This window comes from Manihot esculenta, chromosome 9 (genome assembly GCF_001659605.2).
Source record: "Manihot esculenta cultivar AM560-2 chromosome 9, M.esculenta_v8, whole genome shotgun sequence".
Classification (NCBI taxonomy): Eukaryota; Viridiplantae; Streptophyta; class Magnoliopsida; order Malpighiales; family Euphorbiaceae; genus Manihot; species Manihot esculenta.
Window position 1 is genome coordinate 32708633 of NC_035169.2, and position 17153 is coordinate 32725785.

At 31.0% G+C, this 17153-nt stretch overlaps 2 protein-coding genes and 1 long non-coding RNA gene across 4 annotated transcripts; 2 read left to right on the forward strand and 1 right to left on the reverse strand.

Annotated features, from left to right (window-relative positions):
- The first annotated feature begins 4390 nt into the window (after window positions 1-4390).
- LOC110623528 (NAC domain-containing protein 69) lies at window positions 4391-6036 on the forward strand. 2 transcript variants are annotated; one of them, XM_021768512.2, is made up of 5 exons: window positions 4391-4536; window positions 4647-4807; window positions 4885-5132; window positions 5377-5577; window positions 5663-6036. In XM_021768512.2, exons 2-5 carry the CDS (start codon window positions 4663-4665, stop codon window positions 5804-5806), a joined length of 738 nt encoding a protein of 245 aa, XP_021624204.1. In that variant the 5' UTR covers window positions 4391-4536; window positions 4647-4662; the 3' UTR covers window positions 5807-6036. The 2 variants fall into 2 exon arrangements, with proteins under 2 accessions (XP_021624204.1, XP_043815920.1); XM_043959985.1 differs by lacking the exon at window positions 4391-4536 and having other exon boundaries at window positions 4550-4807.
- A 2147-nt stretch (window positions 6037-8183) lies between these two features.
- On the forward strand, window positions 8184-9678 carry LOC110623104. Its single transcript, XR_006352051.1, has 2 exons — window positions 8184-8658; window positions 8764-9678. It is a non-coding gene; the product is annotated as an uncharacterized LOC110623104 (long non-coding RNA).
- A 111-nt stretch (window positions 9679-9789) lies between these two features.
- Window positions 9790-16154, reverse strand: LOC110623103 (syntaxin-22). The gene is made up of 7 exons (XM_021767987.2): window positions 15779-16154; window positions 15403-15496; window positions 14566-14702; window positions 12654-12728; window positions 11541-11698; window positions 11322-11422; window positions 9790-10148 (listed from the first exon to the last, which is right to left on the reverse strand). Exons 1-7 carry the CDS (start codon window positions 15955-15957, stop codon window positions 10083-10085), a joined length of 810 nt encoding a protein of 269 aa, XP_021623679.1. The 5' UTR covers window positions 15958-16154; the 3' UTR covers window positions 9790-10082.
- Between the last annotated feature and the right edge of the window lie 999 nt (window positions 16155-17153).

Sequence of the window (17153 nt, forward strand, 5' to 3'; positions counted from 1 at the left end):
CTATTTACTGAATCTCAGATCATCAAATCTAATTCTCAAATCCTGAACTTGTTAAAATATGGCATGGGTCTGGGTTTATTTAAGCAAACAGCTACTGTTAAAGATGTGAGAAACAAAGAATGTACTTTGATTGATAAACCGAAAGCTGAGTGCTTATTGCTAGATGGTAACATGGATAGATTTTTAAAACTTCGTGATATTGTTTGAGAAAGGGCTTTTTGCTTTTTCAAGTTAAAAAAATATTATTTTTTCTCAATCTCTAATTTCAAAATAATTTTTTCTAAAATAGGACTCCACTGCATTTTAAAAGTCCGGTAGGTAGAAAAAAATTAATTTAAATACATCACTGAACGGTAATGAACGGTAATGTATGAGTGCGGCAGACCCGCATTCAATTAATTTTAATTATAAATTTAATTTTTATTTAATTAATTATTATACTTTATTAATTTAATTAATTATATATTAAATTTATAAAATATAGTTATAAAAATTATATTAATATTAATTAATTTAAATTATTTATAATATAATATTATATTTATCACTTTATTTTATTAATTTATATAATTTAATTAAAGCTAAAGATATATATAAATGTATTAATATAATTTATTTTACAAATATATTAATTAATATTAAGGATATATATAATTTATTTTATTAATCATATTTATCAATATAAAAACTATAAAAAAATTAAATAAAAAATATTTAAATATTTAGAAACAGTAAAATATAATAAAAATAAGTCAATATATATATAAATGATAAAATAAAAAATTTTATAAAAAAATAATATTAAGAAATGAAATATCTTCTCTCCTCCTATATAAACGTTTCCGTTTTTGAAAAGATAATTTTATATGACCGGCAATTATTGTTTATATTCTCACTTTTTAATATTAATATTTGTAAGATTATAAAAATATTAAAAATTAATATTTATAGAATATTTAAAAAAAAATATTAGAGATTAAAAAAAATTAAGAGAAAAAATATAAAAAAAATGAAATTTAATTTTTTTATAATTCACAAATATTTATATTAAATATTTATAAATTAATTGTAACAAAAATAATAAAATAAAATGATAAATATAAAAAATATAATATTTTATTGTAAATAAATTAAAACCATTAATATTTATGATAATATTAATATAATTTTTGTAATTATATTTATATAAATTTAATATATAATTAATTAAATTATATAAATTAATAAAATAAATTAATAAATATAATATTATATTATAAATAACTTAAATTAAATAATATTAATATTAATATTAATATAATTTTTATATTTTATAAATTTAATATATAATTAAATAAATTAAATTAATAAAATATAATTATTAATTAAATAAAAATTAAATTTATAATTTAAATTAGTTGAGTGCCATTACTGTCTTTTAAAAGTGCAGTAATGTATTAAAATTTTTTTATTTTAATTAATTTATATAATTTAATATATAATTAATAAAATATAATAATTAATTAAATAAAAATTAATTTTATAATTAAAATTAATTGAATACGACTCTCCCGTATTCATATATTACTGTATTGTAATGTGCACTAATGTATATAATTTTTTTTTTAAATTTATTTTTTTTACCGTAATTTTAAATTTATTCTTTTTTACTGTAATTTTAAAAGCGCAGTAGACTATCGAGCTTTTAAAATGCGATAAAATCTCTTTTCGCCTTAATTTGGGAAATAAACTTTTCCCGAGCAAGAATTGAGAAAAAATTCTTTCTTTTAACTTGAAAAAGCAAAAAGCCCTTTGAGACACTGCTCTGTTAATAGTTCTTAAAGAGGAAAATACTTTTACAGGCAGAAGTGGTTACTCATGATGGATTCAGAAATTTTATTAGCGAGCCTGATTTCAATAAATGGTCAATAAAAATAAAACATTTAAAATAAAATATACAAAATAAATATATATTTAAAAAATTTATAAAATATTATAATTAAATTAAAATTCATCTATTTTTTTATTAATAATAAATTTATTTTTTTATATTTATAATTATATATTTATTAACAATCCACTGATCAATAGTATTTTTTTTAATTTTATTATAAAATTAATTTTTAATAATATTTATTATAAAAAAAAATCTTTCTACTACTGTAAAGTGGTAATAGAAAATATCTATAAAAAAGTAATACTGTTAGAATAACATATCAATTTAATATAATATTTACTATCAAATTTATTTTTAAAAAATTAAATTATCTAACTCATTAGTTATAAAAACAATATTTTTTCTCCATTTAAATAATTTAACATATTATCTATAAAAATAATATTTGATTTATATTTAAATATTTTTAAATTTAAATTATCTAATTTATTACCTATTAAATTTATATTTTTAAAATTAAATTATTTTTTAAATTTAAATAGTTCATGAAACTCATTTGTTAATAAAACATTATTTATAAACATTTTTATTTATAAAAATTTAAAATTTATTTTTCTATAACAAATAATTTCAATTATATAAATAAATTAGAAAGTAATTAAGTGAGATAATTATTTTTTAATAATAAAAATAACATATAAAATTAAATTATACAATAAATGAATAATTTTAAAAAAAATTACATATTAGAATTGAAATTTTAAAAATAAAAAATAAATTTTTTAAATTAAAAAAATGAAGAATGAGAAAAACAAAATAAAATCAATAATTAAAATTAAATAAACTAAATAGTATTAAATGTGGATAAAGATTTATTTATTAAAAAAATTAAAGAATTTAATTTTATAAATGACAAAATATTTTAATTAAATAATTTTAAAATAAAAATTAATTAATAAATTGTTTTAAATATATAAAATTTAATAATAATTTTTTCTGCTATATATAAAATTATATAAATACTGCTACATAATTATATAAATTCTCCTACATAATTTAAAAGGTGTCATTGCCCCTTGGTACCATCCGTCCTGGAAGTGGTGCTGTATTCGGAGGAAGTGCCAACCAGGGATTGCGCTAGAATTTCTCTACCTGACATTCAAGAGCTCCCTCAACAGATGTAATATCCGAAAACTGAGGTACTGAGAAATTTTTACTGAAGATCTTTATTTGGATATTCCTCAAACATTTTTTGACAGAATTACCAAACTCAAAGCAGTGGATTTTACTGGGATACGTTTCTCGTGTCTACCTTCATCACTTGGTCTCCAAACAAATCTTCTTTCCTCTCCTCGTGCTTGCATCCATGTCACCTGGATGACATAACTATCATGGAGCATGTGGGTAATTTTTTTATTAGTATTATTTTCTGCATTTCTTTGCACCTGGGTACTATTGCATATGGCTGGGAATTGTTACCTTAGTGTAGATGTGAATAATGTCTTTTAGCTGCTGGGAATTGTTGCCTCTGTCAGTTGAAAATCTAATAACAGTTAAATGGTTGCTAGGAATAGCAAGAAGTGGCTGTGAATCAAACCGATTTTTTCAATTAATTATTATTTAGTTCAGTTTAATTTATAAAATAAATAATTATATTCGGTGTGAGTCACTCTTATTTTATATTATGAGTCTACACTAGGGTGAGCATTTTTTTGAATCGAACCGAATCGAATAAATTAAAAATCAAAATTTTAGTATTTATAAAAATCAAATCAAACTGAACTGATTTAATTCGATTCAGTTCGATTTGATCGATTTAAATTTTTAATAAATTTTTTATTTTTTATACTTTATTTTTAATATTTTAAAATTTAATTAAAATATTTTAATTTTAATATGATCTAATCTCTCTATAATTAAAAATAATATATTATTATCACAAATCGAGTCGATTTAATTTGTTTAATTTTTTATGATTAAAATCGAATCGAACTGAAATAACTAAAATTTTTAAAATTAAAAATCGAATCCAATCGAAATAAATAAAAAATCGACTAAAATTTTAAATTAATTTGATTCAGTCAATTTTTCGGTTTGAACCAAATAATGTTGACCCTTAATCTACATAATCCACTGATTTAAATAATAATTTTTCAAAATTCAGAATTATTAATAATTGTTTAAATTTCTAAACATGAAAAAAAAAAATCAATTAGTGGAAAAATAAGAATTTGTTTAGAGAAACTACACGTTAATTAGAGTTGGATAAGTTTGATAGGAAAAATTTGCTTACCCTAATTTGTATAAATTTTGATTATTAATATTTTAGATCTATCTTTTTTTTTTATCAAATATTTTAGATTTATCTGACAATTATGATGTGATTTATTTAAATTCATTATAATAAAATCTTAAAATTACACATAAAAAAAATGAGAAATTGGTCCCCATTAGCTTCAGTAACACGTTATGGAAATTTTTAACAACGCGCTAACAAAGAGTTCGCGAATGTTCACAACGTCTCACTCGATTGTTTCCTTTTTCACTAACCTTCTCTTTGAAGCAGAGACATGCTTTCTATATAAACTGCTTTGCTTATTGCTTGCTTTCCTTGGAAACACATCCTTAGCTCTCACTTCGCTTCCTCTCTTTCATTTCTTGTATGCAATTAATTTTCTCTCTCTCTCTATATTCAGCGACTTAGCATTACCTTCTCTGAACTTCTTCTTCTTCTTCTTCTTGGTATCTTATAGTTACAGTTTTCTTGCAGGTGGTGACTTCAAAAGATGCAAGCACCATACCAACTTGGAGCATTGATTCGCCCAAACGACAAGGAATTATTGCAACTGCTGGTAGCAAAAATACACGGCTACGATGATCCAAGAATCCCAGTAATTAATATCAACAATTTCGAGCCTTGGGAGTTAGCTCGTAAGTAAATTTTGCCCAGTGCATGCATTCTTCACTTTCCCCACCATCTTTTCAGAGTTACCATGCATGTGCTGCAGAGTTCTTGGGAGTGAACTCGTATGATCGCGAATGGTATTGCTTTCGTTATCGCCAAGAACCAAACAGCAGGACGACCAAAGCTGGATACTACAAAGTCACCGGCAAAGGAAGCAAGATTAAGGATAGACAGCAGGAAGAGATTGGTACAAAAACATTCTTGGTTTACTATACAGGTCGCACTCCTAACGGGGTTAAGACCTCCTGGAAGATGCACGAAATCACTGCAACTTGTTTGCCAGACCACCAGGTATGTGCATGTTGCTATTGGACGCATGAGTTTAAGTGTTTAATTTTAATAAAATTAATTTTTAGATGGACTGAAAATATAAAATTTTAAGTGTTTAATTTTAAAAATATTTCTATATCAATCCGTTAATTACTTAAAATTCAGGAATTAAAAAGTGTAATTTACCTTATTTATGAAATTGTGTTCTTCTGTTTATGTGAATCAATGAATTCTTCATCCTGTTTTTGTCTTGCAAACTGTGCAGCGGAGTATTATTCTGTGTAAATTAATTGATAGGTCAGAAAATGAAGGTTATCTGTCAAGCTGTAATGGTAATGGGCATGGTTACAGTATGGCTGCCTCTGATTCCCATCATATGGCTAACCATTCAAGCTTCGATAATGGTGAAACAAGCTGGTCTATGAGTCCTGAAAACCAAGTAACAGAGAATGGAATTCCACAACAGGTGAAAATAAAAGAAGCAAACATGAGAAAATCATCAGTTATCAAGAAACTAATGCTTAGCTGCTCTTCTGTCATTTTTCTTACAGGAAGGTCCTGAACTAGCGCCATATCCGGAATCATTCCATGGCTGGACTGGGCAGAGCTACACATCAGATAACTTGCCTGTGCCTGTGGCAGCGGCAGCAGAGCAAGGCCTGTTTTATGATATTTTCGGCAGTCCCATGTTCTGAAACGAAGCATAAGATCAGTTCTGTGGGAACACCTACTGAGTTTGAGCATATAACAAACATGAAAAGAGGGTGACGTTCAAATTAGTATGATGTATAATAAGAGAGATCATCTCAACTCCAGTGTGTTTGCGTTACTTTTAGCTTCTTGCTATTTTGTTATCTTCCTCGATGTAAGAATGTTTCAGTTCCATGCATGCTCTGCTGATATTGAATAAAGTATCTTTGATATATATCTATCCATTTATTATATGTAAACTATGTTTTTTTTTTACTTAAGACTAGTTATATTATAACTATATATGTAGGCCTGAGCAAGGGGTGATTACGGTGTGGAAGCGGCAATTCGATTTGATTTGCAGATCAAACGGAAACTAATCTGATTTTTAACATATGAAAACAGTTTCTGTCCACTTCCGGTCTGATTTTAAAGTAGTTATGATTATTGTTCCTATTTCAATTAAATCTAAATTTTAAAAAGTAAATCAATTTATTTAAAGTGGATGACTGGGGACTTTGGTATTCGAACCAAAATTGAGCCTCGAAGAAATGAGGCCGGCCCAAAAATCCACTAGAATCCATTAAACAGGCTGACCCATCACAAAACATCCAATTCGCAGCTAAAGAAGGTCGGACTGACCGAGGTCTAGACCCATTAAAGGAGAGCCTAGCCCTTTTGATATGATGGGGGAGTTGGAGAATAGGTCCAGTTACGCCACAGTCCTATCAGCACGGACATCGAAGGAGAATTAAATAATCGTCTGACGAGAATAGAAAGGTAAATACGTCCGTACGTACAAATTTGCATAACATGGACAGATGACAGAGATAGTTATGCGTCACTATAGAACAACAAAGTAAAAAAGAAATAACAGGACACGTGACCCCTGTACAAACATAGACTATCAATTAATCAATCTGCATGAATGCAATTCTGTGTTTCTACTCACAGCTCTTCCTTTCTCGACTCCAAAAGCTTTAATTTGGTATCTGAAAACTTTCATTAATTAACCTCAAGGACTCAAAAGCTTGCATTTGCTGAATGAATACATGCATGCTGAAATCACTCAATACCGTCATTCTTTGCTTGAAACACAAGTTACCCACAATTTGCTTGAAACACAAGTTACCCACAATGCTGTCTTGTCATTGGCTACTCTGGAATGATCTCCACCTGTAATGGAGGTTTGTGGACCCCAATTACTTGTAGAGGCAGCCATGGGAAAGTCTCTGTCACTTCCCCTCCAATCAACTAGGTCAGTCAAGTCTTTTGCCTTTATTTTTGTGAGTCATTCTTATTTAAACTGTATTTCAAAAGGATCAATACACAAAGAAAAGGTAAAGCATAAATGTAAAATTAATAGATTCCTCATAGAACATGCTCAGAAATTTCTATCGCCAATCAGAAAACTTTAGAGGCGATTTGAGTGGATCTTTTCTACGAGAAATCAGATCCCATTTGATTTTATCACGATAGAATCCACATTCATATGCCTTGAGTTTATGTGGACGTGTCCAGATAAGTTTTTTACTTTCGGCCATTCTTGCTCCCCCTCTAAGGCAGAGACTTGGGATGTCTCTCTCCACTTTGCACTTGCACGCAGATAGAGCTCGCAAGTTTCTACATTTGGTCTCTCATTCAGAAGCCAACCTCCTGAGTTTCTGTTTTAGGAAGAGGAATGAAATATATGTTTTCTGTCGAGTAAGTGATTCTTTCCCTGTTCTTTACTATTAATTCTTCTTCCTGTAGCGGCTTGCATTGTCTTAACTTTAGCCCATTTCTTGCAGGTATAAATAGGGTGACTAAGAGGATGACAAGCACAACATCTCCTTCAGAATCAGTACAAGATGTCGGAGCAGGTTCCCGTCCCAAGGAGAAGGAACTGGTGGATCATTTTCTCAAGCTAATGTTGCTTGGCCATGATCACCAAGTCCGTAGAATTCCTGAACTTGACATCTACAAGCGTGAGCCTTGGGATCTACCCCGTAAGGTTTTTCTAAGTACTTGATCATCTTGCATCTCTGCTTTAATTTGATCCTTTTGATCTCCCAATTTATGTAGAGTATTCAGGAGCGAACTCGAGGAGGAAGAATGGTATTTCTTTCATCCTTGCCGTAGCAGATGGCCTAGAGAGACAACAGAAGTTGGATACTGGAAAAACACCGGTAGAAAACGCAAAATTAGAGATGCACAGGAAGAGATTGGTACAAAAAGAACTTTCGTTTTCTAGATAGGCCGTGCTCCTAGAGGCAAAGAACTGGGTGGATCATCCATGAATTCTCTGCAGCTATTAATTTACCTAACCAGTGGATTACATCTCTGCAATTTCGGCATAAAAGTTCATTTGTCTGTCTTCTCTTGCTTCTCTAGATCGATTTTATTCTATCATTTTGTCGTTCCTTCTTGTATAGAGGGCTTTCGTTCTCCGTAAACTATTTAAAAAACCAATGCCGGTTACTGGTGAAGAGGAACTTCGTCGCACCCTGGCTGCTTGCGATCTCGAAAATCAGAATCCCTATCAGAGGACTCACAATCCAGTCTTGAATGAAGGTGAAACAAATCAGCTTATGACTTCTGAAACAACAGATATTGGATTTTCAAAAGAGATGAGGCAGGAGAAAGCCTTGTGGAATGTAATCTAATGAAACTTGGGACCTGCATCAATCATCTAGAATTAAGGCTTACTTTTCTCTGCATATTTACAGGTAAATTCTCAACCGATACCTCATCTGGGATCATCCTATGGCCGTGATGAAGAGAATTACCTCCTTGACACTGCATGTAATACACTCATGCAAGACTTCTCTTGCTATATCTTTGGGACTTCTCACTTGACGCCTAGCAGACCACCTCAGTATGATTAATTTCCCATTCCCTGGTTATTTTGAAAGAGTACAATATTACAACTGATGAGTTTTATTGCAGCATTTCAGGGTATTTACTGCCTTTAATTCTGCAGGAGAAGCACGATTCGGTTCCTTCCCCTGCACACTGATCAACCCATGGATCATCAATCCATGATAGGACTATCATATGATTTAAGATGAGAGTAATATTAGAAAGATTTTCGTATCCAAGGTGTTTCATGGCAACTGAAATGCATGCGCCTCAGTTGCCTGTTCTATTATTTTATATGATGGATAGTTAATAAAGCACGCATCCTAATAGTTCATCTAAGAAGCTAACCGCACCTCTTATCCTGAGTTCTGAAGATGTTGCATTGAAGTTACTGTACTAGTTTTTCATTTTCTGCATGTGAAAATGTCAGCGAAACAAACAGCTATAAACCCTTTCAGCGAGTGCTTGCGATGATTTGTCATCAGTAATTGAAAAACTTCACACTTTTAAGTACAGGAATTATAGTGTTCAAACCATCCATTTGACATGCGTACTTCTGCTTAGCCTAGGAGCCTCATTGTCCAGGCACTTCGCTTCTGTCGCTTCAAACAATGAATATCGTTTTGGCTTTGACAAGATTAACCAAGTAGGTAGCTGGGGAAACCTAGAGCTAATTCATGCAAGCAACAACCAGATAAAGACCCAAGATTCCCAAATCCACCAACTCTTAAGATGGTAACTGGGACCTTAGACCAGATTCATGCGATCAAGAACGAAACTGAAGGCCCAAGTTCCGACATGATAGAAGTTTTTACCATGAAAATAATGGAGCCTACTCACAAAACAGCAGCTTGTAATTACATGATTAAGAGGAACTTGTTCCCGATTCTATACCCTGGCAAGAGGTGCAGAAAGTTTTACTACAACAGCCAATGTAATTGATACATGTACACCAAAGCGACATTCTGTAACTTGCCTATGGCAATCTACATCAACAAAGAGATGGGCAAGAGAAATTTTAACATTTCCTTTAGCATCAACATTACGGATATAAATGATACACTAAATTGCAGGGAGAAAAAACTTCAATGATACATGGGCGTGACAAACTGACAACTGAGCGGAAAGAAAATAATTCAATGAAATATGAATCACAAATCATTTCCTTTTGATTACTGATCATAAAGGAGGATAAATTTATACAATACATAGTTGAAGTAGTCAGCGTAAGAGGAATTCAGCCTCTTGCGAACTTGAAAACTGTACATGAACGACCATTTGTGTATAGTCCAGAATGGTGGACTGATCTGTGCTATGAGGTGAGTAAATTCATCTAGCTCAGGTCAACCAGGAGATGATGAAAAACAACACCACCAAGGAGATCACAGAAGGACACCCTGCTTCGTATTAAGCTTAGATGATGACAACAAAATATGCTGCTCAAGCCACAACTACTATAATGACAATGAGCAGAATGATTCCAAAGATCACAAGGAGTAAGCAGAACTGCATGACAAAGTTCTCATGTTAATTGCTTCTTCCAGGGGAAAAGGAAAAGCAGAGGAAGGAAATAAATAAATGCATAGGGTTAAATAATCTTTGTTACAACTGAATTAAGCTTAAATTTTTCACCATGAATCCATCCCAAGAAACTTAAAACAACAATTTCTTACAGGAAAATAGCTAGTACATAAGAATATACAATTACATGAGAAAGAGAAAGAATGTTGGATAGCAACAAAATTAACACTGCTTAACACCATGCTAGCTGAGTATTGTGAAACCAAAAGCAAGACGAGTTTGAATAACCATCTAGTTAAATTAGCATCAGATGAGAGAATTCAGAACTTGACCATGTGACATTTGCCTCGTTCAATTGAATATTAAACCAGTATGAAAAATCAACAGTGCTGGATCACCAATTTGAAGCACCTTTGATATAGGTTAGACACCAAACAGAATCTGAAGGACATGGCATCTGCCTAGAGAAAAGCTAAACACAATATCATCTATAAACCAAAACCAATATCTCTAGGCATTCTATTTGAATTTCATAAACTGCATTCAGCGTTTGAGCAAAATAATAAATGCCAATTGTAACATTTGACAGATCAATTCTCCCTCTAGAGCTCAATTACAATTCACCTAAGAAGTACATTTTAATTTCTACAACTTAATAGTCTAATCCTCTAATTTAATAAATCTACAAGGAAAATGAGAGAACATTACCTATTAAACCTTGATGCCCAAAAGAGAGGAAAATGGGTTTTAGGTTAGAGTTTTGGTTTAAAGAAACTAAAACAAAAACTAATTTGGGGTTTTGGTTTAGATTGAAGGATTAAAATGAAAGATGGAAGAAAGAAGATAGATTGAGAGAATTTATATATATATATATATATATATATATGAAAAGGAGTGGGGGAAGAAATCTGGTTTCGGGACTCTCCCGAAACTCAGAGCAAGATGAGGGTTCTAAATCCTCATTTTATCTTCTTTCCTTTTTTTTTTCTAGTGGGCCCCATTTTTTTTTCTTTTGTCTCATATGGGTTTTACAATAACAAAAAACTTAAGTGCATGACTATCAGCATATATGTATATTTATCCAGCATAATTTCAATTAATATAGCAAAAGCAGACTCATACCAATAAAGAAGAAATTTTGTACGAATTAAACTTTACCATGGAAGAATTTGATCTTTGGAGCTTGGAAGCTTTTGCAAGTTGGGAAGTAGCTTGCACAGTTGCAGCATGAGAGCTCTCAATGTTAGAACCAATATCATCTACAAGGAAAACAATTTAAAATTGTTCATCATAAAGAAACACAAGGGGGGGGGGGGGGGGTGGATTTTTGAAAATTAGGAATATAATGCTGTCCAGACAACAAGACATAGGACTCACCAATCATAACTCCTTGCTCATGTACCAAAACAGCTAGATCTTTGAATATCTCATTCACTTCACTAATCTGTTGCTGCACTTCTTTAATCCCCTGCTCCCGTTCTTCAATAATAGCGTCATTAAAAGCAATCTCATTGTCCAACAATACAATCTCTTGTCTACAAAATTACGATAGAAAATAACTGATTATGGGACCAGTGTATACAAGTTGCAAATGCACAAAAGGCACTCAAATTTAATGGTGTACGTATTACTTCGGAAGGCATACTTCCATTTCTCACCGACTTGAATTCACCTTTAAAATACCTGCCTCATCTAGGAAGTTACATCTCTCAGCAAACATAATAAGAACACTAAGTACAAAACTAAAAGCCCTAGCACTTTTGAGATAAGATTGCCAAACATGTAATTTCCCAATTTAAGAAATTTAGCAATGCCGTGCAGAACCTATCATTACTTCAAAAGCCTATGAATCTCTAGAGTCTAGTCATGGTCCTTACAAAAAGGAAAAATCAAATTAAGTCAAAACAAAAAATTTAGAACCCATTGATAGGGAATATTAGGGATATTTACTTGTGGCTTGCGTAAGCTTTTTTTTTTTCCCCCTGATTCACAGTTCCTTTTGAATGTATAAATCATTCAGAAAAGAGATTGAACTTCAAGAAACAGTGAGTGTCCTCATCCATAAACACATGGAATTCTATAGCTTTTTTCTAAAACAAAGAATGCCTGAGCAATGGCGGTTTTTTTCTGCTTTTGATAGAGTATTACCAAGGAAAAAGGAATTTCCTTTCACATTTTGAAGTACAACCAACAAAACAAAAGCAGAATGCAACTTTTTTTCCTTTTACTTCACTAAAGTTTCTTTTATGTATCACTAAAACAGCCATTTTACTCCACGCCTCCTCAGCAAGGTAGGAAAACATAGAGAAACTATGACTTTCCCATAAGACTTTAAAAGTAATAATGGATCCAAAAGAACCATTCAACAATAGGGTCTTCAGTGATCGCGTATCACCTAAGTGCAAATTAATACTTGGGAGCTAACAAATAGAACACACACATATTACAAGTGAGCAAGAAATACAGGAAAAAAATTAAAACATTGCTCACCTTCTAGATTCTACAAGAAGAGATTGCTGCATAGAACTCCTTGATGAATTTTCATCAGGCTCATGGGCATGATAGCTGCAGAACATATATCAATTATTTAATTAAAGTATGCAGTTGAAATCACAGATCTACAAAAAGACAAGAAAAATTATTGACAAGAGACTAGTGCTAGCAAAATTTTCAATCAAGTGCGAAGTTTAATGGTTGGGACATATGATGTGATCAAGTAATTAATCCATACAGTGCCAAACCACCTCAGCTGTATTTAAGGATTAGTATCATTGCAGAAAATTTCCAGTTTATGCTGATCTCCAACTGTTTGGTCATATAAGGAAGAAGACTGGGCAGCCATACCAATTTTTTTTTATATATCAGATGAAGCATACCAACAGAAACTAAAGAATCAAACTAAGTTAGCGCTGGCTGTAGCCAAGCTGCAGGATGTAGTGCTTTCAGTTTATGCTAATTTCCAACTGTTTATTCATATGAGCATGAAGACTGTGCAGCCATACCAAAAATTCTTTATATCAGATGAAGCCTGCTAACAGGAAGTAAGGAACTAAATTTGTTCAGCTGGCTGCATAAAAAATGCATGATGTATTGCTTCCAGTTTTGCAATTCCATGATCAGTTAGCACATGTTTTTACCAAATCTTTTAGAGGTTCTCAGATAGAATATATTTGTAACACGCTTGGGGCAGATAAAATGTCCACTCCAGCTTAAAAGGGACTGTTAAGGTACTTCCAATTATTGCCATAATCCTTGCTTTATTAGTTGTTGTAACAAGAATCCTAATTAGCCCTAGGATCTGTCAATATTCTTATTTAATATATCTTCCTATTTTGTGAACTCTGTACACTCTATATCCAATCAGCTTAAGGAACAATCAAACTTCTGTTACACAAAATCCCCTTGTTTCTTCTTTAATTTCAGTTTTTAGGACATTAATATCTATAAGATTTTGTTGATTTCAAAAATATTTTGTGTATTTTTCTATATCTATTATTTTTTAACTTTACTAAATTTAAATTGGGAGCCTTGCCACATTCAAGTGCATGCATGTGCCTTGCGCTTGTACCCAAGGATCATTTCGCACCTTAGATTACCTAGCGCCTTAAATAACTACGAATATACATAGCTCTAAAATTATTGTTTCAAACTAATTTATGAGCGTAAGCAAGGAATAGACACATTAATTACATAATATATATTTCACCGCCTCACTGCATTTCAACCTCAACAAAGTCTCAGTTGACCTTCATGTAAGAATGATATCCTTATGATGCATTTAAAAAGTTTTTTATCTGATGGAATTGCTAAACATGAATTAAGTGCTAAATTCCAACTAAAACATAAACAAATAGGTCGGAAAACATTACTTTAAACTAACTAGTGAATGTTTAGACACATTTATGCTTCAACACTTTCACTTCCTTCCCAACTTAATAATGTTTCAGTAGGATCTCATGTCTGACAAATTTTTATACAAATCATTCTTGTAAGATAAATAATATAGAGAACTAAGATAATCGACAACATTAACAACTTGCATTCAGATCTGACGTACTCTTAAGACATCTAGGTTTGGATTTTTTTTTGGAGGGGGATATATGTTACGAATTTCACTAGGGTAGCTGCTCAGTTAAACAGAAAAAAATCATTGGTTTGTAATCTCAAGAACGTAAGTTTAAATCTTGAAAGCTTCCACTTAACGTAAAACTGTTAAAAGGTGGGCTCTTTTCAAATTCACTCCCATGAATTTCTAGATATAAAACAGGAATGTCCTTCCTGTTTCCTAATATTAAGCATAACATCAGCTAATTATCATACACAATGACATATCAGAAGCATTATGTCAAGCTCTTCAAACAAAGAGGGATATAAGCATCTATTAAATCAAGAAAACAGTTACCTGGATGGAAGAATTTTGGGAACGTAAGGAGCATACATAGTTTCCCTCTCAGCTGCAAGCCTTTGGGACTTCTGAAATTCGTTAAGAGCATTCCTAAACTCTTTTGCAAGCTTAGCATCACTGATCTTTTTGGCAGGCTGGAGTGCAAAGAAGAAGTTTGAATAAAAAACATATCCCAACACCTCCAAACCTTTAACAATAACAACTGAACAAATAGATACACAGATCTCTCCTAACTTATCGAGGATGTTGTTGGCAAAGGGGGGATGAATATCTACAAGTATACAGTAAAAACAACAGAACAAGGTGGAGAGTAAGCAGAGAAAGAAGAACAATCCCAACAAGAACAAAGTAGCACTCTTTGCGTACTGAAACAATAAATTTGACAAGTCTTGTAAGAGAGAACTGAACCACAATAACGGCATAGAATTAGTGCATTATAAGGTCCAAAGGAATCTATTGTGGGAAAAAGTAGAAAAGAGGCAGGGAAAGTAAAATTGACAGTTGAGCTTGAAGAAACCAGAGTTACTATCAGAAATAACAACAGCATGTTAAGATTGTCCATTGCAACACTTGATTGGATACAATAATCAGGAGAAAAAGAAGCAGCAATACAAGAAATTCTTATGCGGACTTAGTTCATCAAGGTAGGAGGATGTCCCTGTTACCAGCAGTAAAACAAGCTAACATTGTCCAGGAGCAAATTAGAGGAATGTTTATCTTTAATAGGGTAGCTCAATATTTAAATATTGACTATTATCAGCATTAATCAAAATCCCTATTTCTGATTTTTTTTTTCTTAGCAAAAATGGCCTACAGCAGAAAGTGTGCACTTACACTAACTTCTTCATAATGATCAGTTTCACTCGCTTGCTTAAGTTTAGCAGAGGTTTCTTTCACCAGTTCTCCAATATGTTGTCTTGTCTTGTGCCTGCCAATGAAGTGAATCCGGTGTAAGGACGGAGTCAAAGGCATAAGAAGTAGTTCTAACAGCGATATTAAAACTGAGAAAAACAAACGTAAAAACAATTGCAGAACAAGAACAAAAAAACCAGTTCAATAACGTTACTATCAAAATCCAACCCGATAAAGCAGTAAAACCTCAAAACCAAGAACCCAATACTAATAAACAACAAATTCCATCTCCCAGATCATTAAATTTGAAAGAACTCACAACCGCGTACAAGAAAAGCAAAGAATCATAATACTTAACAGTTTCTCTCGCAATTCGATGGTATCCTTGGGAGTTCCGAGGGAATTAACGAGGCGGTTGAAGGAGTAGACGGCGGTGTTCATTTGGAAAATCCCAGCGGCAACAGCTTGAGAAGGGTCTTTTTCTTTAGGCTTCTTTTGCAGGAAAGGCCTTCCAGCCTCAAGATCTTGAAAGCTCATGATGCTGATGGCCCTTAAAAGGAAGTAGTGGTGGGGAGGAGATTACCTGGTGAGTATAATAAACGAATTGAAGAACAGGTTCAATTTGAGTTTCAGATTTTGGAAGGACGGCGTTTGATAGAATTGAAGGAGACGAGAAGGTTAATTGGAGAAGGTTAATTGGAATTGAAGTTGAATCTACTTGTAGCTTTAGCGTCCAAGTCAATCTGGGAAGAAGCTTCTTGGTGGGACCCGCAATTCGCAAGGTCCCGTTTGGATCGTAAAATGATGCATCCACTCAATTAAAATATTTCCTGTATATTAAATGGTAATGTATATAAAAAAGGGAAAATAGATTTGTGTGTAGTAATAACCTATCAATTTTAAAAAGTATATTAAAATATTTTTAATATTTTAAAAAAATTATTAATTTTTTTAAATAATTATATTCCTTCAAATATTTAAAAAATATATTATTAATTACTTTTTTAAATTAAAAAATTAATTGATTAATAATTTTTTATATTAATTTTTTAAATTAAAAAATTAATTAATAATATTTTTATAATATAAAGATTAAATAATATTTTAAAAAAAAATATTATTTGTATTAAAATAATAATTTATAGTTATGGTATAAAAAGCCATAATTTTTAAAATTATAAAAAAATATTAATTATAATAAATAAAATATAATTATTAATTAATATTTTTTAAAATATTTTTAAGGAGAAAAAAAAAACATTAGTGATTGTATAGATTTTTTACAGAAAATAAAAATTTCCCGTGTGTTATGTGTTGCTCTTCTAAGGGACTCCCTGGTTGCCTGCAGACATTAGGGGAACGTAAAGGTTATTTTGTTTAATTTTGAAATTGATTAATGATTTTCATATTTAATTTTTATGTAAGTTTTAGTTTAAAATCATTTCGATTATTTATATAATTTATAAACAAAAATATTTTTTATTAATAATTTTTATCTTATGAAACTAATAATTTTTTAAAAAATATTAAAAAAAATTAATAGTAAACTTAAATAGTTAACTCTAAAAAAGGAAGTTTTTTTTTTTTTAAATGTAGATAATATTCATTAAGAAGAGTAAGTCACATTACAATTCAGAAAAATAAAAAAGGTCAAATACATAAAATAACTAAAAGCCCAAAATCATATAAAGTCCAGCCCCAAGCCCAGCCTAACCTAATAAAACCATGCCCAA